This window comes from Carassius carassius, chromosome 29, assembly GCF_963082965.1.
Source record: "Carassius carassius chromosome 29, fCarCar2.1, whole genome shotgun sequence".
In the NCBI taxonomy this organism is placed as follows: domain Eukaryota; kingdom Metazoa; phylum Chordata; class Actinopteri; order Cypriniformes; family Cyprinidae; genus Carassius; species Carassius carassius.
In genome coordinates, this window is record NC_081783.1 from 27,571,646 (window position 1) to 27,596,395 (window position 24,750).

The 24,750-nt window shown below is 37.8% G+C and overlaps 2 protein-coding genes across 3 annotated transcripts in view; both read right to left on the minus strand.

Moving 5' to 3' along the window:
* Positions 1-8,345, minus strand: part of flt4 (fms related receptor tyrosine kinase 4) — a 56,216-nt gene extending 47,871 nt beyond the window's left edge. The window contains exon 1 of the mRNA XM_059516480.1: positions 8,010-8,345. Coding sequence (XP_059372463.1) covers positions 8,010-8,067 — 58 coding nt within the window. The 5' untranslated portion in view covers positions 8,068-8,345. The remainder of the gene's footprint in view (positions 1-8,009) is intronic.
* Positions 8,346-16,135: 7,790 nt separating this feature from the next.
* On the minus strand, positions 16,136-23,688 carry trim105 (tripartite motif containing 105). Of its 2 annotated transcripts, none has more exons than XM_059516481.1 (7): positions 23,546-23,688; positions 22,440-22,747; positions 19,512-19,607; positions 19,193-19,426; positions 18,844-18,863; positions 18,494-18,600; positions 16,136-16,914 (listed from the first exon to the last, which is right to left on the minus strand). In XM_059516481.1, the coding sequence occupies exons 2-7, from the start codon at positions 22,710-22,712 to the stop codon at positions 16,370-16,372; spliced, it is 1,275 nt and encodes a 424-aa protein (XP_059372464.1). In that variant the 5' UTR covers positions 22,713-22,747; positions 23,546-23,688; the 3' UTR covers positions 16,136-16,369. The 2 variants fall into 2 exon arrangements, with proteins under 2 accessions (XP_059372464.1, XP_059372465.1); XM_059516482.1 differs by having other exon boundaries at positions 22,440-22,741; positions 23,546-23,664.
* Positions 23,689-24,750: the final 1,062 nt, after the last annotated feature.

Genomic DNA, 24,750 nt, shown 5'->3' on the forward strand with positions numbered 1-24,750 from the left:
GAGTTCAATATATTCTAGCTGATTCACAGCCCAACAGATGGAAGGGGGAAAAAACAAACATTTCGTCAGCTTTAATGAGGTGATTTTTGTTCTGAAGACTTTGGGCAGTGGTTAAGCCAATGATTTATGCTTAAAAATAAAGTAAATCACATCCAGTCAGTCCACATATGGTCAATGACAGTATATTTATTTATTTTATTTAAATAAATACATGTATTATTATTTATTTTATTAAATTTTAAAGTAAATACGACTTCACATTGTGTCAATAACCTTTACACACAACATCTGACACTTTCGTTTGTCGTAAAAAACAGTTTTTGCATCCGTAGGAAGGATTTTGATAGGAAAGGTTGCTGAATACGAAAAAAACAAACACTTTTAGTTGACCTTTATAAAAGTCATATGTTTCTAACTACTTTACATGACCTACAGGATTTTCTAGTACTGTAGTTGATATAGAGAGAACTATTTGAAAACAGAAAATGTGCATTATGCAACCTAGACTGTCATTACATTTTAGAACCAAAACACTTCAAATAATTTGCCAAATTTTCATCTAAAAGCAATAATTTGTTTAGTCAAGTCAAGTCCCCTTTATTTATATAGCGCTTTAAACAAAATACATTGTGTCAAAGCAACTGAACAACATTCATTAGGAAAACAGTGTCAATAATGCAAAAATGATAGTTAAAGGCAGTTCATCATTGGATTCAGTTATGTCATCTCTGTTCAGTTAAATAGTGTCTGTGCATTTATTTGCAATCAAGTCAACGATATCGCTGTAGATGAAGTGTCCCCAACTAAGCAAGCCAGAGGCGACAGCGGCAAGGAACCGAAACTCCATCGGTGACAGAATGGAGGAAAAAACCTTGGGAGAAACCAGGCTCAGTTGGGGGGCAGTTCTCCTCTGACCAGACGAAACCAGTAGTTCAATTCCAGGCTGCAGCAAAGTCAGATTGTGCAGAAGAATCATCTGTTTCTTGGTAGGAATATCTATAATCTTAAAAGCCCAATTGTGTTGTGTTTTGAGAATAAACATGACAAGACTTCAGCAAACAAGTACAGTAGGTGAAAACCAAAGTGAATGATAGGGATCCTCAAATACTAAGAAGGATTGTGTCCAAATAACAAAGATCTACAGCTGCAAAAGTAACAGCAAACCTTATATTCACCTTAAAGACCTTAAAAAAAATTCACAAAGCCAACAACCATGAAAGAGCTGTAAATGCTGAAACTTTAATCAAAGTCACCAATGCTAAAAATATGAAAAGGATTAATTAATTATAAAACCTGGACTGCTGGATCACCAAAATGAACTGCAACATCCGCTTGACTTGAATATTATCAAACAACTATGGATAGGTTTGGAAAGAAGAGTGACAATAGTGAGAAGTCAGTTCCCTTCTTCAACATCTCTAAAGTGGCAGATTTTCTGATAGATGGCATTCCACAGAAGACCATTTAAAAGCTGTATGAATCTATTGCGAAAAAGAAGAATCCAAGGCACTTCTTCTGGTCCAAAACGTTAACAGGCCTTTATTCACATTCTGGCCTTCTAAACATGCACACTTATGCATTTCAGAATGTGTCCAGAAGGCAGAAGACTGAAATGCATCAACTTTTTGGACCAGAACAAGTGCCTTAGATTGTTCTTTTGCAAATGAGTTATTTCAAACCCAACCAAAGAGCACCTTCTGGGATTACTTCACAGGGTCTCTAATCAGCAAGTAGTGCTTCAAGATGTTTCCTATGAGCTGTATAAATCTATAAATAAAGGTGGAAAGCTGACGTCACACGCTATACGTTACACCTCACTGTTTTTAGGTCCGAATGCTCCCGGATATCCCAAAAGCAAACAACAAATCTTGCTAATAAACACTCACAGTTTGCTGTGGCATTCCTGAAAATGCATGATCATTGATAATGATAATTAATCTTTTCTGAAACTTGGTTTCCAGGATGTCACAAGCTTGGAGACTGATATGAGCATACACTATGAGTTGTTAAAAACTTAGCTTAACTTAAAGGATGATGAATAGTGCTCATAAATTACTACTGAGATAGCATTTTCGCTTGAAACTAGTATCAAATTGGAACATTGATACATCATGACTATGAGAACATAACAGATGTTCACTTTATTTTATCCAGCTCCTGAATGTTCACATTATATAACTGTAAGGGTTATTAGTCAATAAACTTTGAAACAAAACTTTGATATATTCATATATTTAGATATGCATATTTAACAACTAAATTATTTACTAAAGAATGTCTTTGTAAAAAATGAGACTGACATCTGATGAATAATGCAAACTGAGAGATTTACATTACAAGCCCAAGATAGAAAAAAACTTCTAATGGAAAGTGCAAATAGGAAAAAGTCCTTGGTTATTTTTGTGCTGTCTTGTCACGCTGTCTGGTCTCTGTTTCCCTGAGTCTCCACTAGTGGTCTCACTTCCCCATAGGCACCTCACAGAAGGCACTACAATTCCCACAAAGCCTTGTCCCTTCATCACAGTAATTGCACCCCTGTTAATTGCACTCAGGTGTCTTCACTTGATAGTCATTACCCTGCCTATATTAACCGGTCTTTTTCTGTTTGTCTTCATGGAGTCCTTTCATTCCATCACCCAGTTTCCTCGCCTTCCGAGTTTCCTGTTCCTGTTCCAGTTCCTGTTCCTTCCCTGTTTGTTTGTTGTTTGGATGGATTTATGGTTTTGACCCCTGCTTGTTGGATTCTGATTTGGATTACCCATTAAATCCCACACTGCGTTTGGATCTCTCGTCTCCTGCGTTTCTCTGGGTTCTGATCGTAACATATCTACATGATAGCTTTATAGCATGACAGAGAAAATGTAATGTCAGAATAAAGTCTTGATCTCCAGACGCAAAGCCAAATATACATTTGAATGCATTTTTTGTTTGAATGAAAATGGACCAAGGCCGATATTATATTTCCTAGCATGTGCCTAATAAACCTTACTAATGCAAAATCAAAGGGAAATGATGCAGAAAAAGTAAGCTTTAAAGTTCTGTCTTACTTGTGGTTTATATATGATCTATCGCCACATGGTTTACTCACTTTGAACTAGAAAGATTGAGTTGCCTACATGCTGACTTGAAAAGATTTATGACAAACATTAAGCAGCTCACAGTGTGAGCGGTCACTCCTCATCCACAGCGTTTCTCATTTACTCTCCCCAGATGTGATGATGACACACAAAAACAAATATCCAAACTAGCAGTACTGTGCTCGGTGGACCTGGGTTTAACTCTCCACTGCACACAGCAAAAACATTTGTAAGGATGTTTGACTCATGCAAGCATATTTTCTGCCAAAACACAGCCTGTAGACACAGCTGGATGGCACCAAGGAATGAGTCGAATCAGAGACACTTGGAAGGTATCTGATAGCAGGCTTACATGGAGCTTAGAGATATTAGGGCAGCATTTTGAAATCATCCAGTGTAAACTGATGATTCAATGCTAAATTGGCATGACATGGGGATGGGAGTTCTGTGTGCCAGATCTGTTCCATATGGATATACATTTCTTTCACAAGGATGCTGTGTGTAGCAGTCGTCTGGGCCGCTGGCTGTTAACCTGTCAGTGTGATATATGACTAGAGTAATATGTTAGCAGGGGTTAACCCCTAGGCAGAGACAGATGATGGCACATACTGTATTGCCTGTTTGTAATTCAAAGCACACTGCAATGGATACTGGATGTGTGCAGTGTTTAGAAACCTTATTGTTTTTGTTTTGTTTTGGTTTTTAGTGCTGGGTAGAAAACCCAACTGGAGGCAAAATAAATTCCTGTATTAAATTCTCCACAGTGGCTTGGTCATGTCAACCAAGATTGAATTTCAGACCATGGAATTTAGAATGTGATAGTTCTGCTGTTCAGAGCTAGTTGTGATATTCCCTGAGCTACTGGGAATGATTGGGAAAGGCAGGGTAGTCAACTGATCATACAACAACTGACTAATTGATTAATGCTGACTATTTATTTATTTATTTTTATATTGCAAGTGCAGTGCTGTACCAGGTGGGCTACTGAGCAAGTTTACTAGTGTGTCAGAAAAGCCATATAGATATAAAGCTGGTTATGTTATGCCAAATCATGCACATAATAAAAGGTTTTTGATAGCATTGTACTTAGAACCAAGCACAAAATACATTTATTAATCAGTAATCTGCCCATGTAATCATACTTTTTTTGTGAAAAGGAATACAAATAAAGGAAGTAGTATGCCTGTGGAAAACAGATAAATCGTGCACTCAGGAGCAAAGAGCAGTCATTTTGGCACTTTGAAGCATGCATGCTGGATTGTTATTCACTATGGGACATATAACAGTGAGAAAAAAAGCCTTCAAAGGTAGTCATGTAGCAAAAGTCTTTTCCCTTTTGCTCTAAGGACGGAAACATGGAGCTTTTGATAGGCAAATGCATTTTTTTTTGTCTTATCCAGTAAATTTCCTGTTTTCCTGCTTGGCTTTCATTTCATAATTTCCTTAAGTGGAACATAACAGTGAAATGTTCAGTTTGTTGTCTGTCTGTCTGTCTGTCTGTCTGTCTATCTATCTATCTATCTATCTATCTATCTATCTATCTATCTATCTATCTATCTATCTATCTATCTATCTATCTATCTATCTATCTATCTATCTATCTATCTATCTATCTATCTGTCTGTCTGTCTGTCTGTCTGTCTGTCTGTCTGTCTGTCTGTCTGTCTGTCTGTCTGTCTGTCTGTTATCAATGGGGTCAGTTCACATCATCCCAGTCAGACATTAGGGCACAGGGTCTGAAATAGCTGTATGTCCGGCCTACAATTGGAGGGCAGCTAGGCCACGGAACAGACCTCCTCCCTGGACTGAGGAGTCAGCATCCCGCTGCTCCCCGTGGAGGACGTCGGTCAAGCCCCGGGAGGGGATGTGCATGCACATTAAAACATGAGTGAAGGAGAAAAAGTTGGATGCAGTTCCTCTGTCCTCTAGAGCCAAGGCCAGGGACACGCTTTGATTCCATTGTCACCCTCGGGAGAGAATGAGATCCAAAAATGTGACTGAATGTCCTTTCTTGCATGTCTATCTGCCTAATTGTGGCCTTCCTATTTCCTGGCTGGGATTTGGGGTGAGGTCAGGATGTTGTGGGATGGGAGACATCTGTGTGGATTTCCTACATGTCTCTTTCTCATCCCTTACTAGTATTTCCTGTACCTGTGGAGGCTGCCAACAGGACGCTGTCCTCTTTCCACTGCATCGTCGCATTTTCTGTCATCACTGTAATTCAGAAATGATATTCCCCATTTAGATCTCTTGGGAAGTAAAACAGTAGGAGTCCATGGTTTTAATCAGTATTCAGCTCAGCTGAAAGTACAATCAAATTAGCCAAGATCTTTAGGGTTGTCACAGATTCCATGCGGACCTGTGTCATTAGCTAATTGCAGCTATTATAAATCTGCTAATGCAATGATGCTGATACAGAAATGGGTATCATGAGATTAAGCATGCGAATATGGAATCGGTCAGAGGAGGCCATGGTAACACTGGCAGTCCATTTTCCCATGAACCCACGCTGACCTCCAATGGCAGGCCATGCCATATCGCTGACCACAGAAACCTAACACTTGTTACACCTCATAGTGCACCATAAAATATTGCCATAGGCCATGAAGCTCACACCAATTATGGTGACGCTGTGCTTAAACCAATAAGCTTCAGATTTAGCTCCACTGAGGCCCCTCAAGAAGCATCTCAATTTAAAGTGAAAACACAGTATATAAACTGATGACAAGCCCTTTAAACACAGACCAAGAAATAGACTGAAAGTCTATCAGAGAATTCTGCTTGTGTAGTGATTTAACAGAAGTAATAACATATTTAAAAAATCATGAAAAGAAGAAAATAATCTCTGCAGCTCTTAAACTAAAATATATATATATATATATATATACACACACACATATACACACATATATATATATATATACATATATATATACATATATATATATATATATACATATATATATATATATATATATATATATATATATATATATATATATATATACACATATATATATATATTATTATTATTATTATTAATAAATAAAGGTAATAGGGTGCTGTTTGTTTCTGCTCCTGTAGCCAGGAAGATCAGAATATTGGGAAAACATTGAGATTTCAAACCTTAACCTCCATGTACAGCAAGACAATTAGCACCACTAATTTGAAACACATTGCTAAAAGTCTTGACATAAAAACATTTAAAATCCTATTCTGAGTTTTGAAGTATGGTTTTACAATTCCAGCTTTAAAGAGTTCTGCATTCATCTTTTATATTAAGAACGGCCTGGAGAGCTAACAGATATTTGGAATTTAATCAGTGGAATCTCTAGACAGTAATTACATTCTATTACATGCCAATACTGTCCTGAAGTCAGTGTTGTGGCCAACACATTTCTCATGCTGTTACTTAATAAACCTGTATGCGACACATACATCCTAATGCAAATATCAAACCTTCAAATGTAACTGACTGATAATAGGCTTCCAATTTAGCTCTTTAAGTCAACAAAATATAAAACGCAGGTTACATGGAAAGCTACGCTGCTTGAAAGGATTTTAGCAGTTTGGACTTTAGCACAGACACAGCACTTGTTATGACAAAGCAGTCAAACACAGGGTCACCATGCTGCCATATGGTTTTCATTTGTGCAATGTTTTAATGCAGTCATCTATAAGTGAGGCTCTTATAGCTGTAGATTCCTAGAATTTAGACAAAGCTCATCCTTCTGCCAAAGTCTTCACCTGAGCTGCTGCTATGTGATGTGTAACCAGACAACAGGAATGAGTTTTCCACCCTTCCCAATCTCACTATATGACACCTGCATTCACTAAGGCTCTTGATCTCTTTATTTGGGGATTCACAGCAAAGTGAAGCTTTCTTTCTAACACTACCATGAAACACAGAGTTTTGAAACCTGTGCAGAGAATAGCGAGTTTTTGTTGTCTCAAACTGCTCACTATTATGATTGGCTGATGTCTTACCCCCTGACTGAGGGTATGGTTTCAGATGTATTCTGTTAGAATAAAACTGTGTACATAAGAAATACCACAGCAAAAATATAATAATATACAGGATATTGATAACCAGGAAATGCTATGAAGATTAAAGTCAAAATAAAAACATGATCTTGTATCTGTAAGAAGGCACAAAAGAGAGAAAGCAACCATTGGTCAATCATCATTGCTCAGAAATAACAGTTTAAAAAACATATCCGATTGCTCATTTAAAGTTCCTTTAAGCTGTCTTCTTCCAACACTGCAGCCTGTGTAGCATTAAAGTGGAATTGGAACTGGATCTCATCAAGACCAATTAAAAACCTCCACTGAACAGGCAAGAGTAAAGACCAGGCTCCCTCTAGTGATATATCACACACTTTTGAAAAAAGAAAAATGTAATCAAAACTGCACATAGGCTACTGCAATGATTGTGAATAACGAGAAGCGATGTATTCAAATTGTAATGAGTTATGTATAGCCTAACTAATTAGTTATGGTCAATTAAAAAAAATAATGAATATGATTGCACTAAAGCAACGAAAATATCATTACCTTAAAAAAAAAAAAAAATTAAATGGAATGAATGAATCGTCATGATTTCTGTAAATGGTTGTGTAAATTTGTAAACTTTGGCATGAGTAGGATAATATAGGACTGAGCTAATATTTAACAACATTGACAAGAAGCACATGGACAAACTTGTATGAAAAGTGTCAGACAGGTTACAATGATTAGAACGCGACCAATTTGAAACGGTCACTTTATAGCAAAGTTTTCGCGCGCTCTCAGTTTTGACAACTTCGTTAATCATAATGTGACCGTTACCACTTTTCCTGCGTTTTTTATAAACCCAAACTTTCAAATTTTCCGCATTCTGTTACAACAACAAATCTCGAAGTAATCGAATTGTTTACTAAAATGCGTTCTCACCTGAGAAGAAGGGAATCCCAATCCAAATCCTACAGAAAAACGTAAAATCTCTCTTCATTTCCAGGTTTCCAGTACTCCGGGGTTTTAGATATTCTAGCAAACCCCCGTGTTTTCTGATGTACTTTAATAAAGCGAGCAGAAGCACCTCAGATTATGGTGAACCCCAAAGAAGCGTCTCTGCCACAGGACGACGGGAATAAAACGCTCTTTTTCCTGTTGAAATGAGAATCCTGACGTTCTGAATGGATTTACAATCATTTCCTTTTCCTCTGACTCAGTCATCTGCCGCTTTTCGTTCATAAACGCCCGTGTCCTCCATACTATTACTCCCCCAGTCTGAAGTGTCACATAAAGTGTCTGGCCCCTGTGCTTTAAAGTTTAAACTGACAATGCATTTGCACATAGCACATATATCCTTCCAAGGACCAGCAGTTCATTTGTGTCCACTATAGTGGACATATGTTTTGTGTTAGCCTAATATCACTGACAGCAAATGCCAATAACTTAAGTCTTAAAATCCTGAAATTTTTGTGACACCAGTTGATTGAGGGTGTCTAAATATAAATGGTTAGTCTCATGAGTATATCTGCAGTGATCTCAATAGGTAACATCTCAAATGTGAATTGCACCTATGTCCAGGTGTGATATTAAGTGCTTTGTCAGACATCCAGACCATGATTAGATAGATGATAAAGCTGTCAAGATGATGATAAATGGGACACCCAACAGAACTTCACATCCCATCTGACTATTTAAAAACCTTACTCAGATCATTTCCACTTCAAGGTTTCAAACATAATCCATGAGAGCATTACACAGTGTCATTATGCATTGCCTGGATTGTTTTAAATTATGTTTTTAAATGAACAGCATTTTTTAAATGTAAGGCACCATCTGAAACAATAACTAAATGAAGAAGCAGGCATATGGTAAAACATCACCAGGAACGTGCAGCAATCAGACCTACAGCATGGACTAAAATTCCAGAAAGTGAGAAATACAGTCAGTATTTTTGTGTACATATGGCAAACCTTTTTAACATTCAATTCTTAAAAAATATTGTCATGCTACTAGTGCTTATTTTTTAGTTACTAGTATCTATTCCATTAGGTATGAGTACTTGTTATTTTTTTTATTAGTGCTTACTAGAACTTTTTTTAAATATTGGTACTTACTAATTATTTAGACTGAAGATATAATATTACATTTCATCTCAGTATGCTAATGACACAATGAATATTTGATATTCGTTGCATTCTCAGGTGCCGTAATATTCAATATTTATTTTTAAGGAATTATAAATACTCTCCAGAACTGCATGCTTCTGTGGTGGATGTCCTGGGTATTGTGTTTGTCTGGCAGGTGTGCATGAACTGGTTTCTGGATCTACTTGTCTGCCAATAGTCAAAAGGGTCAAGTACAAACAAACCAATAAATAGTATATCTTCCCTTGTGCTTTTATGCTATCCAATTAGCAAGATAATCTAACATACAAAGCCAGTAACAAACAATCGGTTTCATTTAATATGTTAATATATTGTACCATGTGAACTCTGATTGGATAGCTGTTAGGTTCTCATGTTTATGTAATGATCTTTAAATGAAAATGTCTCCAAACACATTGTCACTAATTCCTTATAAGCTTGAAGATATCTCCAAATGAATAGGTAATAGTTATTCTGTTTTTGATATTGTCTATTAATTTTGAATTAGTAATTATTCTAATACTGTAACTATAAGTAACTATAACCAGCAAATTATGAGTTTGAGGACAAAATTGTAGTATAGTTAACAGTGAGAATTGATCCTCAAACTTAAACGTGACCGTACTTATAAAACTAGTGTCTTTTGTAACTGTTACTAGTAACAATTCTTATTTTAACTGCTTTTTACTTTTAACTTATGACTAGTCAGAATGGTAGAATTAAATAAAAAATCTTAATAATAAAATAAAAAAATAATTCTTACTACTTACATTTGGAATAAGCACTAATTCAAAGGTGTACTAGTGTTTATTGGATAAGTACTAGTAGCTAATTAATAAGTAGTGTCTAATAAATATGTACTTGTATCTAATAATAATAATGAGTAATTAATAAATAGTATCTATTTAATATTAGTTATAGGTATCAAATAGGTTCTAATATCTAAAAATAAAGTACAAATACCTAGTGAATAACCACTCATATATAAAAATATGTACTAGTCACAACTGGAATACTTAATTGTCAAAACTAAAAAGTTGATATCTGAATAACAGATCCCCATAGTAATCAATGGCAAAAATGTAAAATTGTTATTAACAATAAAATACTCACCACTATTGAGATAAGTAGTGTCTACATAATAGGTACTAGTATCTAATAAATGAGTACCTGTAAACTAGTGCTAGTGCTTATTCATTAGATTTAGATTCTTATTTGTTTGATATATACAGTGCTTTAAGTGGGCCGGTACGCAACGGTACTCAGTACAGCCACTTCCAAATATAGCTCTTGAGCGCACTGCCACCTCTCCGTGCGCCCACAACGTGCTTTTAGCATACCGGTATGCTCATTTGGACATCTGTTTTAATAGAGGTTTTAATCTTTTGCCTGCGCTGCCGCTTTTCAGAGTGCCCTTCACAATGTAAGCTTCCTAATTCGTCCCACCGAGAGCAGAGACTACATTGCCCATACACCCTTGAGTTTTACAAGTGAAAAGCACATGCGCATGCGCTGCTGTCAGTAACAACTCCACGTGGCCGGAGGGGGTGTGTGAAACGCGCACACACTCGGATTGGTAAAAATACAAATACAGTGAACAACACTTAATATGCTCTCCTGGCAAACTCTGAGTACTAAAAGAACACAGTCATAACCAGATGACTCGCTGGCTGACACCCCACCAAGCCTGAACGATTTTGCTGCAGGACAGACGCAAGATAATGAAGTAATGCAGTAGCTCTTTCAGTTAGGGTGACCAGACGTCCCGAAATCTAAACTGTTGTCCCGAATCCTGAATCTGGCCCTAATTGTCCCGAACATTATACTAAAGCAAAATCTTGAGTAGTTATTGTCTGATAAACATTAAAAACTGTCTGCAGAGATTGAGTCGTCCCCCGCCGGCTGCTCATTGGCTGCAGCATCTTTTTTCTAAGTTCTAAAAAAATACCGTAGGCGGCTAGGCACAAATTTAGATATTCATTTATCCAATTAATATATATGCACAAAGACAATACGACCTTTTTGTCCCCTTTTTGTTTTAAAGCTTGATGAAGAGAGCGCAAGTTGCTGCAGCTGCGAGGAGGACAGTGATGCGCGCATACAGGAGTGATTGACAGTTCACGGCACTATGTTCAAAAAATACTCCACTACACAATTATTTTGTTATTTTCGTTTAAGCTTATTAGCGTTAGCGTTACAGAAAGGTCTGATTTACGCACAGTTACAACAGTAATTTTTTTTTTTTTTTTTTTACAATGACATTTGAGTTCATGATTTTAATGTTGTTGTTTCTTGTGGCAGACTAAAGAGTTATGACAGACGGTTGATCTTTGAATAAAAATGTGTTTAGTTAAGGTTTGAAATTCATTATCTTTTATTATAGGCTACGAAGTCTAATATCATAAGCCCTCCATCCCGTCACCCAAGACCGCAGACACGCCCCTTAAAAACTATATATATATATATATATATATATATATATATAGGCTATAATTGAGTACCGGCACCTCTTTTGGGCCACTTAAAGCACTGGATATATATATATATATATATATATATATATATATATATATATATATATATATAAGGGGTGTAACGGTTAACAAAATTCACGTTTCGGTTCGATACGATACACTGGTGTCACGGTTCGGTTCGGTACGTTTTAGATACAGCAAAAAGAAAAAATTGGCAGATAAATTTCCTTGATTTTTAAAAAATGTTTTATTTATTAAAACTAACAAAGTATTTTTTTTATTTATTTTTTTACATTGAACAATGATGGAGCTATTCTTTACCCATCTTCTATGGTGTTTTCTTAGCAGCATACTGTATAAAACAAAAAAAGCTCCTTATTAAAAAAAAATGAAAATGTTATATTATTGTAGTAGTTATAAACAAATACAAAGATGTAACTTTTTATATGGAACTCTATAACTCTTTATATTGAGTGTGTTTTTACTCAATTGGTTCTCTATAGGGCTTATATTTTTTGTAACAAAGCAGGAATTACGGTCTGTCTGAAATGGGCTCTTGAAGGAATATTGTAACGGGGCTCAATTACATTAAGCATGTTCTTAAAACCTACGTTTTCCACTACAGAGTAAGGTGCTCGCTCACTCAGTACGCGCTGAAGGCTCGTTGCAAAATGGCTAATGCGTTTAACAGACCAGAAATAGAAGATCCTCCAATAACCAACAGGTCTGGTGTTTGGGTGCACTTTGGATTCCCTGTAAGCTATAATGGGGGTGATAGAATCAATGGTAAATAGTAAGGTCTTATATCCGCGGCTATAACGTAAATGTAGCCTTACCAATCGCCGTGGTGATGTCTTTTCCCCTGTTTGAATCCGTTGGAAATGTCTGTCTAAATGCGGCGGGGATAGTTTGTTGCATGTATGGTTCTCCTTTTTTTCTTCTTTTCCCAGATACTGACACACTAAGGTGATGTCGGCGTAAATGAGTTGATATGTTTCAAGTATTCCCGCTGGTGTTTTTTTTTTTCTTTTTTGTATTCCCGCCTGTGTACCCTAGATGAGACATATCGTTGTTGTTTTTATCCACCACTCTCTTGCCATCACCATTATAGCTTACAGGGAATCCAAAGTGCACCCAAACACCAGACCTGTTGGTTATTGGAGGATCTTCTATTTCTGGTCTGTTAAACGCATTGGCCATTTTGCAACGAGCCTTCAGCGTGTACTACTGAGTGAGCGAGCGCCTGACTGAGTAGCCTAACATAAACATATAAGTTGGTGTTTTTTTCTGCTTCGGGGGTGTCAGGGGCATTGCCTGTTACGTCGTTTGGGTTATTGGGCTACCTTGTTGAACGCATATCATTATATTTAACTTTTTTTTTTTTTTTTTCAAATATAATTAATTAGTCCAACAAACCGTTCTGTCCATAATGCGTACCGCGTACCGAACCGAAAACCTCTTACCGAACGGTTCAATACGAATACGCGTATCATTACACCCCTAATATATATATATATATATATATATATATATATATATATATATATATATATATATATATATATATATATATATATATAAAGAACTCCTATCGAATGATTAAGCACTAGCTAAGGCACTACCTAGAGAATAATCACTAGTACTCAGCTAATTAATAGAACTAGTAATATTAGTATGAAAGGATTAAATGTTAAAATGGCTTGCCATAGTGTTCATGTGTTTTTCCAGGCATGCTTCATGTTTGATTTGGCTCTTCAAACATTCATTAGAATGAATGTTATGAAGGGGCGGGGGATTCTCAAGTTATGTTTCCTGGCAAATGTACAAACACTACGCCACGAGCTAATGAACTTTTTAACAGCCAAAAAATAAATAATCAAATGAAAGCATTTATAACTGGCAGTTCTAGGTTAGCATTATCAGTCACGATTAATGCCAAAAATTATACATGTATGAAAAAAGTCACATGATAACTATTGTATTCCATTATTGCAAGTAATCCCTTCAGCAGAACACTCAACTCTGCATCACTCCAGAGGGACTGTTCTTGCAGTTCACGTGTTTTCAAATGCTTTGCTTTGGAATCTATGCTAAATAGCAAATAAATAAGACTTGCTTTCTCTTTGAATGCAGATTGTGTGTACTTGAACAGGTTGCAATTAGTAGTTATGACTATTAATTTTAACAGCGGTTGTTAGCTGGCGGGTAGCAATCCAAAAATAGATGGCAGGTCTGTTATGATTGTCTCACTGGCAGCAGAGAAGAGGTATTACAGCAAAATCAACACGCTTTTCAACTTTTTGTCACTGACATAAAAGTCTGTGTGTCCAATCAAACTCTACATTATTTTGGCATGAATCCGTCACTTAGTATAAGATACACAAATTAGACAAATGCAAATATATTGAATAGACTGCTTAAAAAAACGTGAACAAAATGTGAAATAAAATGATGATCCAGACTAAATAAAATATGGGTTATGGGTTTTGGTAGTATTGGATTGGCACTTGAGGTGCACTGAGAATCTGGTCACACTTTAGTTTGGGGGGGGGGGGGGGGGACTAATTCTCAGTTAACTAACTATTAACTACAACTTTTGCCTCAATAAACCCTTAATTTGCTGCTTATTATTATTGGTCATTTGAAAGTATGTGACTCTCTTACTGTAATAATCAAAGAAACATACATAATTATTATTACATTTACATTTATTATTATTATTATTATTGACTTTTTCCGGTACGCAGCATGAAAGGCACAGCATTTCCTCTCGCCCTGTCCTCTAGAGTCCAGCTCAAGGACTAGACCTTGAAGTGCCATGATTTCTTCTTCCACATCCTGGGGTCAGGAAACACATTACTCCGCTCTCCCGCTCATCAGACGGAAATGAGACCATGTCACTCACCACCAGGAATTAACAACACTGCCAAGAACTAGATACAACAAACAAACATTACAACAGTTATGAGCTCGGTGTTCAGATGTAGTGTTTTGGAAAATGAGTCAGATGAACTGTAGAGCTTCAGTTCAAACTAATTATTTTAATGCCAAATGGTTTCCTTGCACTTTTCCACTTTTTGTGGGACACCATTTGTGGACCAATGAAAATTAAACTTTCAGGAACCCATGGTAATGTTGTGAAGTGAGAGGCTGTATTTGAGTCTAAGCAACTAGAATGTTAAATTCCATGTTAAATCTTGCAACATTTATCCAAGTCGAAAATAATTACCTTGCTATATTTATAATACACTCATATATGTTAAGCATGTATGTAGATGAAAACATTAGCACAAACATGTCCGACTTTAGAAATGAAGGCATCGAGGGCTGAAACGGCAGCCTTGTGTCAAACACACTGGACAAAGGTCGAGAGGCTGGAATGTTAATAGGCTGTTTAAATCATGGCTGCTCTGTGTGTTTAAAGGCAACCTGACCCTGTGGAGGAGGGCTGAGCACTGACTCTTATTTCCAGCAGCAAAAACACCCCCGAACCCCAGTCCCAAGGTGGCAGTAATGTAGTTTGAGGGCACCCGGACTCTTATTCTGTTTGTGTGACCCCTTGCAGGAGGCAGGAGGAAAGAGGATGTTGGTCCACTTGCCTGCTTCGATAGATAATGGCAGCCCCATCCTTGCTGTTTTCTGCATCCGGGATGCCACCCCAGGTGCTCTCCCCCACTGGAAAGTCATACTTCATAAACATAAACTTTTTTGTTTACTCTATAAATTTAAACATGAAATGTAACTGAACAGATATTGCATTGTGGTATACACATTTTTTACATGCTGAGTAAGTCATATGCATTCGTCAAAAATAAAATATCAAACTTACGGTGCTTATATAACAGAACAGGGTGCTTGTTTTTGTCCATTTGACAGGAAGGAAGAGCTAGACATAAATCAAAACTAAACATCTTCCTGCCCTGCCACTGAGCCTTGACACAATGATGGACAGAGCGAACTAATGCATGCTCACATTTATTGACTTCAGACAAAACAAACACTGACTACTGATGTAGCAGGAATTGGAAACATGCTCAATTTTTCAATGATGAAAGTGAAAACAACTGGACATCCCACTGAACAGAACAAAGTATTTCAATTAATTTACAAGTAATATCTATAATTACTTTGCATATCTATAAAGGAAATGATGAAAAGAGTATTGTGTAACATGCATGCCGAAGAGTGCTGCTGTAATTTTTCTGAAACACATTAAAAACATTGACTGATTTAAACCATATAATATTTATTTACCATTTCTTCAGTATTTGTAATTAACTTAAAAAAAAAAAAAGAGGAAAGAACCACAGGCGAAGGGCTTTACATTCCAAAGACTCTATACAATTTAATTCTAAAACCGATTTTAAAATAAAATAACGTTTAGCTGAGGGTAACGTGTCAATGTTGTTAGTGTCATCAATTAACATCAGTTACCCTGGTAAAATCTGGTACAAAAATTAATTAAGAATTTTGTGTGATCCCTTTTGTCTGTTTGACGAAATACAAACAAAATAAATTCACCTCATTAGAACTGATGAGCATTTTGAGGGCTGCATGGCTTTAATGTATCAAAAGTTACGCCAAATGTGAAATATTGAAAACCTCATGCAAGTACAGACTCATGAACACAGCTCAGGTTACTAGAGTGTCTACAGGCTTTGTTTTACATCTCTGATGGACACTAAAAGGGGAAGTGGAGGATGCGGATGGCTTGGGCTTTCTGACTGGGTTCCCTGAGACACGTGCTAAAAAAGGGGAATGCTTTTCCTCTTGGCCCGCTGGAGAAGAAATACAGCAGCGTCATGTTATCTGCATTATAAAAAGACACTTTCCTTTCCTCACAGTCCAGGAAAACCCCAATCCTGCTAGGTGGGGTCATCACATTCAGGGGTGTCCAGGGCTGCGTGCCGGCCGAGTACTGGCTATCATTGCGCAGCCGGAGGGTCCAGTACCCATTCTCAGGGCACAGCTTGACTCTGACCTGACGATTCACTGATTCCAGAGCAACACCCAGGTCCCATTTGGGATTGTTACTTACATCCACCTCCCAGTAATGCCTGCCTGACTGGAAGCCTTCTGTTGCAAGAATGTTAACACACTGAAGGAAGCGTTTGGCATCACACAAGTAACTGGTCATTTTGTCGCTCTCAATGACTTGGGTTTTGTTCCTGGAAAGCTGTAGACTTGGATGAGCTGTGTCTTCATCAAATATCAATGGTGCTGGGCCTGGGAAAAAAGACACGCTATCATAAATGGCATCGACTGCAAAACAATGGGTTTTGAGAACTATTTGAATGTTTTTTTTAAATGCTTGAATCGATGAAAGGGCTTTTCCATTATATTCAGATCTTTTACTGGTTCTTGATTGCCCACATTCTTCTGCTTGTGCAAAAAAACAATGTTTCAGGTGAGTAATGAAAGCAATTTAGCTGCCCTCACTGCTTGAATGCAACACAAAACACAGAGCATGATCTGTGTCATCCAAACTATGAACAATAACTCTGAAATAAAAAGGTATCTTTTTGCCCTAACAAGCACAACAGCTTTTTTTTTTTGGTTGGTTGATTTTATCTAGTAGTTGAGTCATGTCTGGTGTAGACACGCAAACTGCTGGGACCTTATCACATCGCATCTGGTTAAGACATAAGGTGCATCCCATATCGCATACTTATGCACTATTTTATGATGTTTTGTAGTATAAATAGTGCAAGTAGTGTGTTCAAACTGAAAATTCCAAAAAGAAGAATGCACTTCAAATACCAGGATGATGCGCTTAAATAACCGGAAAAAATGAAGTGTGGAATGTTGAAAACTTAATGCACTCAACTTTCGCAGCTTTAATTAGGTAGCGACGGGGGAGGGGCTATCAGACTCAGATCTTTAATGACAAAATAACAATATAAATAAAATAAAAAAGTTTGTCAAGACAAATGTTATACATGTGTGTCATTTTGGATGCAGCTATGGTGTAAGGAGCCCAATCATTAAAAAAAATGGTCAAAAGAACTTACAGATCAGTCTTGAACTAATTTATAGTTTTTTTTAAATCAGTCTAACCACTCATTCAAATGACTGTAAGGTTATTCACTTTTTCATTGAACCGCAAGTCATTAGTTATCAAGTCCAACTTGATGTAAGGAATAACCAAAGACATATTTCTTACTGAAATTTGAGCATCATACTATATGGGGACATATCAAAGTGCTTGGGCCTTATTAATAGCCAATAACCTTATAATAGTTTGTGTTTTTTGTCTTCAAAGCCAAACAGATATCGACTAAAAGCCAAAACAAAAATCCAACTGAAATGAACCAGTGGAACTGGTATATACAGATATGTGTGCTATGAAGATAAGTGCTAGATGGTATGAAACATAACAGTACCAGTGTTTTTATACTATGTGTAAGCTTTAAAACCCTAATGTGCAACAGACGACTGCAGTTTTTCATTATTTCCTGATAAGGGTGTAACCTTATATTTCTATGTAAACAAAAATTTGTGAATACTGCTAAAACTGACATCCAAATCATCATCTAACATAAGCCCACTGCGCCATTCAACAAATCACTGAATCCTTTGTTGCCCTAAGGGGGCTATTCATACTGTCACAATGACAATAAAACCATCTGTTACAGAGGAAAATGAATCCCTTGAGCTATTCTTCTACTTCAGTACCTGTTAAATTGGCTTTGCTTTTTTAAAACAAATTGTACAAATACAAATATTAAAGATCATGTAGTGACCATTAATTAAACATAGTGTTTAGTGGATTAAGTATCGTGGCAAAGTGTTATTGACAAGTTACCTGGATTCAAATGTTGAAACATTTTTCGCCACATAGTGTATTGTAGAGGAGCAATGTGTTTGCTTCTGAAAGTATTCAGGTTGATATTCAGCTCTTGCATTGGCGATCTGGAGTCATAGAGGCATCAAGGTTTTAATAATAAAGACATTAAAAGTTTTGTAGAGTTTTTCAAATAGTTGAATAAAATAGTTAAATAGTTCCAGTAGTTTCTACTATTGTACCGAAACCGGTACCAAGAACTGGAAAAATTTAGTGGTACAGACTATTAAAGAGCCATACAATGAATATTATCAGCAATCTACTGGGTGGTAAATAATAATAATATAAAAAGCTTTTTAATTGCTACTCACTTGTAGTTCAATTCTGGAAGCTGTGGAGGAAGGAAATGGAATAGAACAGGTTATTTCTCAACCTTACACGACTTCAGATGCTATTGCAAGAACACAGCAAAAGCAAACCATCTGTCTGATAATTAACAGCACGTTCAAATCACTGTAGAATTGATTTTTTTCTACAGTTTTGCTGTTTTGTGAAATATATATGAGGCTCTGGCTCTAGCTACACTTCACTAATAACTCATTCTGACAACCAGCACTCTAGGTTCATGTGTAAATATGACATTAATATTACAAATATTAGTTCTTTGACAAATGGATATGCAGAAGCAGCATTACAAATGAAAAGAGTCATTGTAATCACCTCTACAAGAACAGATTGGTCTGTGCTGCTGGCAGTCTGTCGTAGCATGTTGATGTTCTGCTCCACGTCACTGATTGCCACCTGTAGGGCCTCCAGATGTCGCTCCAGCCTCTGCAGCATTTCCTCTTGTTCACTCTTCAACTGCTCCAACATGGCTTCCTCCTCCAGCCGCAGGAAGTGATGCAGAGCCTGGAAGTCACTGTGCACTCGACCCTGCAGCTCAGATCCCATTTTCTGAGGACAGGAAAGGGAGAGTTGTGTGATTCTGTTTTGCAGGAAGTGTCACATTGTGATCTTTCTCTTTTGAAGGTGGACCCACTTTTATTTTCTCCATCTTGTCTTTGTCCTCACGGATCATATTGACGTAGGCATCTTTCATGGAGAACTGGGATTCTAGACATTCCTTTAATTGTTTCTAGAAAAGAGCAATTGGTAAACACATACTCACAGAGAGTATTCAAGAAAATCAAAACAGTAGTTTCATGATTGTCCCTCAGTCAGCACAGTCCATTAACTGACAAAAGAGAGGCACTGTAATATGCAGTGAAGTGAGGCGAACCATTTAAAACCGATTCCATAGATTCGCATCATCGTGCGATAACACTGGGTCTCTACTGTTTGTTTGTTGCAACTTCAATTTTGATCCAATTATGATTCATTGTGTGGTACTTAATCATATCATTCATGTATAATATTATGAGCTCACTGGTAATACCAAGACTTGTTTGCGATATAAAGTTGGCGCAAAATCAAGTGAACAAAACATGTGAGCAGATAAACCTACCATAACTGAACTTAAGCGCTTTAGGTATTGTTTTCTTGTACATTCACGTTTAACTGAATGTACAAGTGAATGTCATTAAAATACTTTCAAAATATGTTTTTCTCTTCATTGTTAGTTAGCACATAACTGATACAACCTAATAATCACTGTAGCCATGAAGAGCCAATCGCTAAGAACTAATCAAATATTTATCGGATGGAAACTCAAAATTTCCAAACATTTTCTGTTTTCTGCAACAAGAAAACTAGCACGGCACTTCTATACATTTAAAGAGGTCCTATTATGCTCTTTTACAAAGTTTTGATTTTCTTTTTTTATTAATTTTCTTTTTTTATATTATTACAACACCTCTCTCCCCAGTCTGGCATGAATGGCTTCAATAGTTCCTGTATCAAATGAAGACACACCTTCTGAAGTACTATATGTGCTGTGATTGGTTAGCTGGGCCAATGTGTGTTGTGATTGGTTAGCTGGGCCAGTGTGTGCTGTGATCGATTAGCTTGGCCAGTCTGTGCTGTGATCGGTTAGCTGGGCCAGTGTGTGCTGTGATTGGTTAGCTGGGCCAATGTGTGTTGTGATTGGTTAGCTGGGCCAGTCTGTGCTGTGATCGATTAGCTGGGCCAGTGTGTGTTGTGATTGGTTAGCTGGGCCAGTCTGTGCTGTGATCGATTAGCTGGGCCAGTGTGTGTTGTGATCGATTAGCTTGGCCAGTCTGTGCTGTGATCGGTTAGCTGGGCCATTGTGTGCTGGTATCGGTTAGCTGGGCCAGTGTGTGCTGTGATCGGTAAGCTGGGCCATTGTGTGCTGGTATCGGTAAGCTGGGCCATTGTGTGCTGGTATCGGTTAGCTGGGCCATTGTGTGCTGGTATCGGTTAGCTGGGCCAGTGTGTGCTGTGATCGATTAGCTGGGCCAGTGTGTGCTGTGATCGATTAGCTGGGCCAGTGTGTGTTGTGATTGGTTAGCTGGGCCAGTCTGTGCTGTGATCGATTAGCTGGGCCAGTGTGTGTTGTGATCGATTAGCTTGGCCAGTCTGTGCTGTGATCGGTTAGCTGGGCCATTGTGTGCTGGTATCGGTTAGCTGGGCCAGTGTGTGCTGTGATCGGTAAGCTGGGCCATTGTGTGCTGGTATCGGTAAGCTGGGCCATTGTGTGCTGGTATCGGTTAGCTGGGCCATTGTGTGCTGGTATCGGTTAGCTGGGCCAGTGTGTGCTGTGATTGATTAGCTGGGCCAGTGTGTGCTGTGATCGATTAGCTGGGCCAGTGTGTGCTGTGATCGATTAGCTGGGCCAGTGTGTGCTGTGATCGATTAGCTGGGCCAGTGTGTGCTGTGATCGATTAGCTGGGCCAGTGTGTGCTGTGATCGATTAGCTGGGCCAGTGTGTGCTGTGATCGATTAGCTGGGCAAGTGTGTGCTGTGATCGATTAGCTGGGCAAGTGTGTGCTGTGATCGATTAGCTGGGCAAGTGTGTACTGTGATCGATTAGCTGAGCCAGTGTGTGCTGTGATCGGTTAGCGATTAGCTGGGCAAGTGTGTACTGTGATCGATTAGCTGAGCCAGTGTGTGCTGTGATCGGTTAGCGATTAGCTGGGCCAGTGTGTGCTGTGATCGGTTAGCGATTAGCTGGGCCAGTGTGTGCTGTGATCGGTTAGCGATTAGCTGGGCAAGTGTGTGCTGTGATCGATTAGCTGGGCAAGTGTGTGCTGTGATCGATTAGCTGGGCAAGTGTGTGCTGTGATCGATTAGCTGGGCAAGTGTGTGCTGTGATCGATTAGCTGGGCAAGTGTGTGCTGTGATCGATTAGCTGGGCAAGTGTGTGCTGTGATCGATTAGCTGGGCCAGTGTGTGCTGTGATCGATTAGCTGGGCCAGTGTGTGCTGTGATCGATTAGCAATTAGCTGGGCCAGTGTGTGCTGTGATCGATTAGCTGGGCCAGTGTGTGCTGTGATCGATTAGCAATTAGCTGGGCCAGTGTGTGCTGTGATCGATTAGCTGGGCCAGTGTGTGCTGTGTTCGATTAGCTGGGCCAGTGTGTGCTGTGAACGATTAGCAATTAGCTGGGCCAGTGTGTGCTGTGATCGATTAGCAATTAGCTGGGCCAGTGTGTGCTGTGATCGATTAGCTGGGCCAGTGTGTGCTGTGATCGATTAGCTGGGCCAGTGTGTGCTGTGATCGATTAGCTGGGCCAGTGTGTGCTGTGATCGATTAGCTGGGCCAGTGTGTGCTGTGATCGATTAGCTGGGCAAGTGTGTACTGTGTAAATACTGTGTCAAAATCAAATCAATTTGAGCATGATTTAAACCTGTATGATTGTAATCACTCGAAGTTCATCTGTCTTGGGAAAGCTAGTATGTCTCTGAGATAGTAATAATACTCATTTGCCTTCTCTAGTGCAGCTGGTCACAAGACACTTGGTTTAAAAGCTACAGGCTTGCCTTTTCCTGACTGTGGAAAGACAACTCACCTCCAGATACTTGACAGATGCAGATGTGGAGCTGGCCCTGACCTTCTCCACAAGGCCAGCTACTAAGTAGTTGGTTTGGAAGCATTTGTTGGGAAACTCTTGCCTGCACTGAGGACAGGACACAGGACCCCTGACCGTCTTCCAGTATGAGACGATGCATGTCCTGCAGAAGTGATGCATGCAGCCCAGCATCACTGGGTCTTTGAAGAGCTCATAGCAGATGGCACATGTCAGATCTTCTCTGAGACTCATCTTACTCTTGTTGGTCGCCATATGGAGCAGATTTACTGTTTGTTTCACTTCTGCTTCTGGCTTAGTTTATGTAATAATGAAAATGAAAAGTTATCACCTGTTCTCATATTCACTGCTCAGTACATTACACTTTAAATGCCCTAAAGGTAAGACTGATTTACATATAAAGATAAAATAGCTAAGAAACTTGTTCCTTTTGCAAAAATGTGCAATGGTAACCATAATTTGTCAAAATACCATAGTTAATTTCTTATTATTGCTTATGGGTCTGCATCATGGTGCAAACAGTATAGAGAAAATATATATACCGTGGTTCTGTCATATTCACGTACAATGCCATATTGTACTAAGGCACTAAAGATCGTAAGGCAAGTCGTATTTATGACACACGAAGTCCAATAACTCATGGTTAATGTTTCACGACAGTCAGCAGTTTTACTGTAGTAACAGCCGTAAGAAAAAATAAAGTTATTATTGTGATTCCTTGTTGTTGTTGTATTCTTTTCCTTGTTGTTGTTGTAAATTTACTTTCAAAACAAAACAATGCATTAATTAGACGATTCGTCTAGATTTTTAGCCGCCTTTCACAATAGCTAACGTTAATAATCGTTATTACATTTTTCATTTTATAATATCAAAAACTATTTTATCAAAGCAAATGCACAAACACAACACGATCTTATATGTTTAAAGTGTCAGAATATGTTGTTACGCTAGCAGAAAGCAGTAGCAGTATAAACATTAGCTTGTGAGTTAGCTGCACTGCTAAACACAACAACACGAATAATACCGAAAATAAATATGCGTCGATTAAAAACATGGCTGTTATTTAATAAATAAACAATATAACTTACCCTTTCTGCTTTGGTTTGGTTTTCCGTGCAGTCCCAGACTCTGAGAGACTGGGAATCTCTATTCCTGTCAGTTCACACTACGAGTTCTTCAGTGTGTGAAAGTGCTTTCGGTTTACTTTTATTATGGCTCTTATTCAGCTCAGTGCGTTCTTTTTAAACACATGATGGAAAAGAAACAAGACATAAACAGAAAGCATGATAAACAAATACAGACACTGACAAGTATAAACATCTGTTGGGAAAATTTTGCATGTTTTGTGCATTTAATTTATAATCCTCATTAATAATATTTTATTATATTATCTCTCATGAATTGAACATATAATACTCAGGTGCTAGTACCTTACATGACATGTAGAGTTTTTTTTTTTCTTAACATAAATTTTATTTTCAAAATACTCCAATTAAATTGACAAGTGGAGACCAAATTGATGATTTTTTTTTTTTATCACAAGATCTGTCAATAATAACTTCAGTCAAAAGTCCAGCACAGCTAAGCTTGTTTTTCCAGCAGGTTTTTTTGGTTTCAAATATCTGTTTTTAAAACACTAAACTAGAATCATGTTTCTGAATTCTGTACCCAAATGTTACATTTCTATACACACACACACACACACACACACACACACACACACACACACACACACACACACACACACACACATATATATATATATATATATATATATATATATATATATATATATATATATATATATATATATATATATATATATATATATAATTTAAGAAAGGAGATGCAGGTTTGAATGGAGATAAATGACCATTCTCCTTGTATCCTTGTGCTATTGAAAACTGTCCATGTCATTTCACATCAGTAAATGCACGTCACTGTAACACATCTGGGTTCATGTTTTTTTTTTAAGCAGTATCTCAGGTGTGACTGAAATCTCCATACGCAGGTCAGAACCCCTGCAGAAGCAAGCACCTGACTCACCCACCCACAAACTAAGGCCAATAAATGAAACAGTGCATTTACACACGCATTCCCCCTCAGAAACAAAGATTGCATGCAGATAGTGATACTCCAAACTCTAGAAATTCCTGCCATTACTTACTGCAGTGTATGCTGTCAGGTTTGATAGTTCAGTTATTTGCGAGTCAGAATGATATAACACTTTGTCTCTAATTAGAAGCTCTTTGGGTGACATTCATTACTGAAATAGAGCTATGCATGTCATCCC

Excerpts from the sequence above, each read along its gene's own strand:
- trim105 (XM_059516481.1), bottom strand. The coding sequence starts at position 22,712 with ATGGCGACCAACAAGAGTAAGATGAGTCTCAGAGAAGATCTGACATGT. Across the intron at positions 19,608-22,439 it reads CATCTGTCAAGTATCTGGAG|AAACAATTAAAGGAATGTCT; the intron begins GTGAGTTGTCTT and ends GCTCTTTTCTAG. Across the intron at positions 18,601-18,843 it reads CTTCCAGAATTGAACTACAA|ATCGCCAATGCAAGAGCTGA; the intron begins GTGAGTAGCAAT and ends CTATGACTCCAG.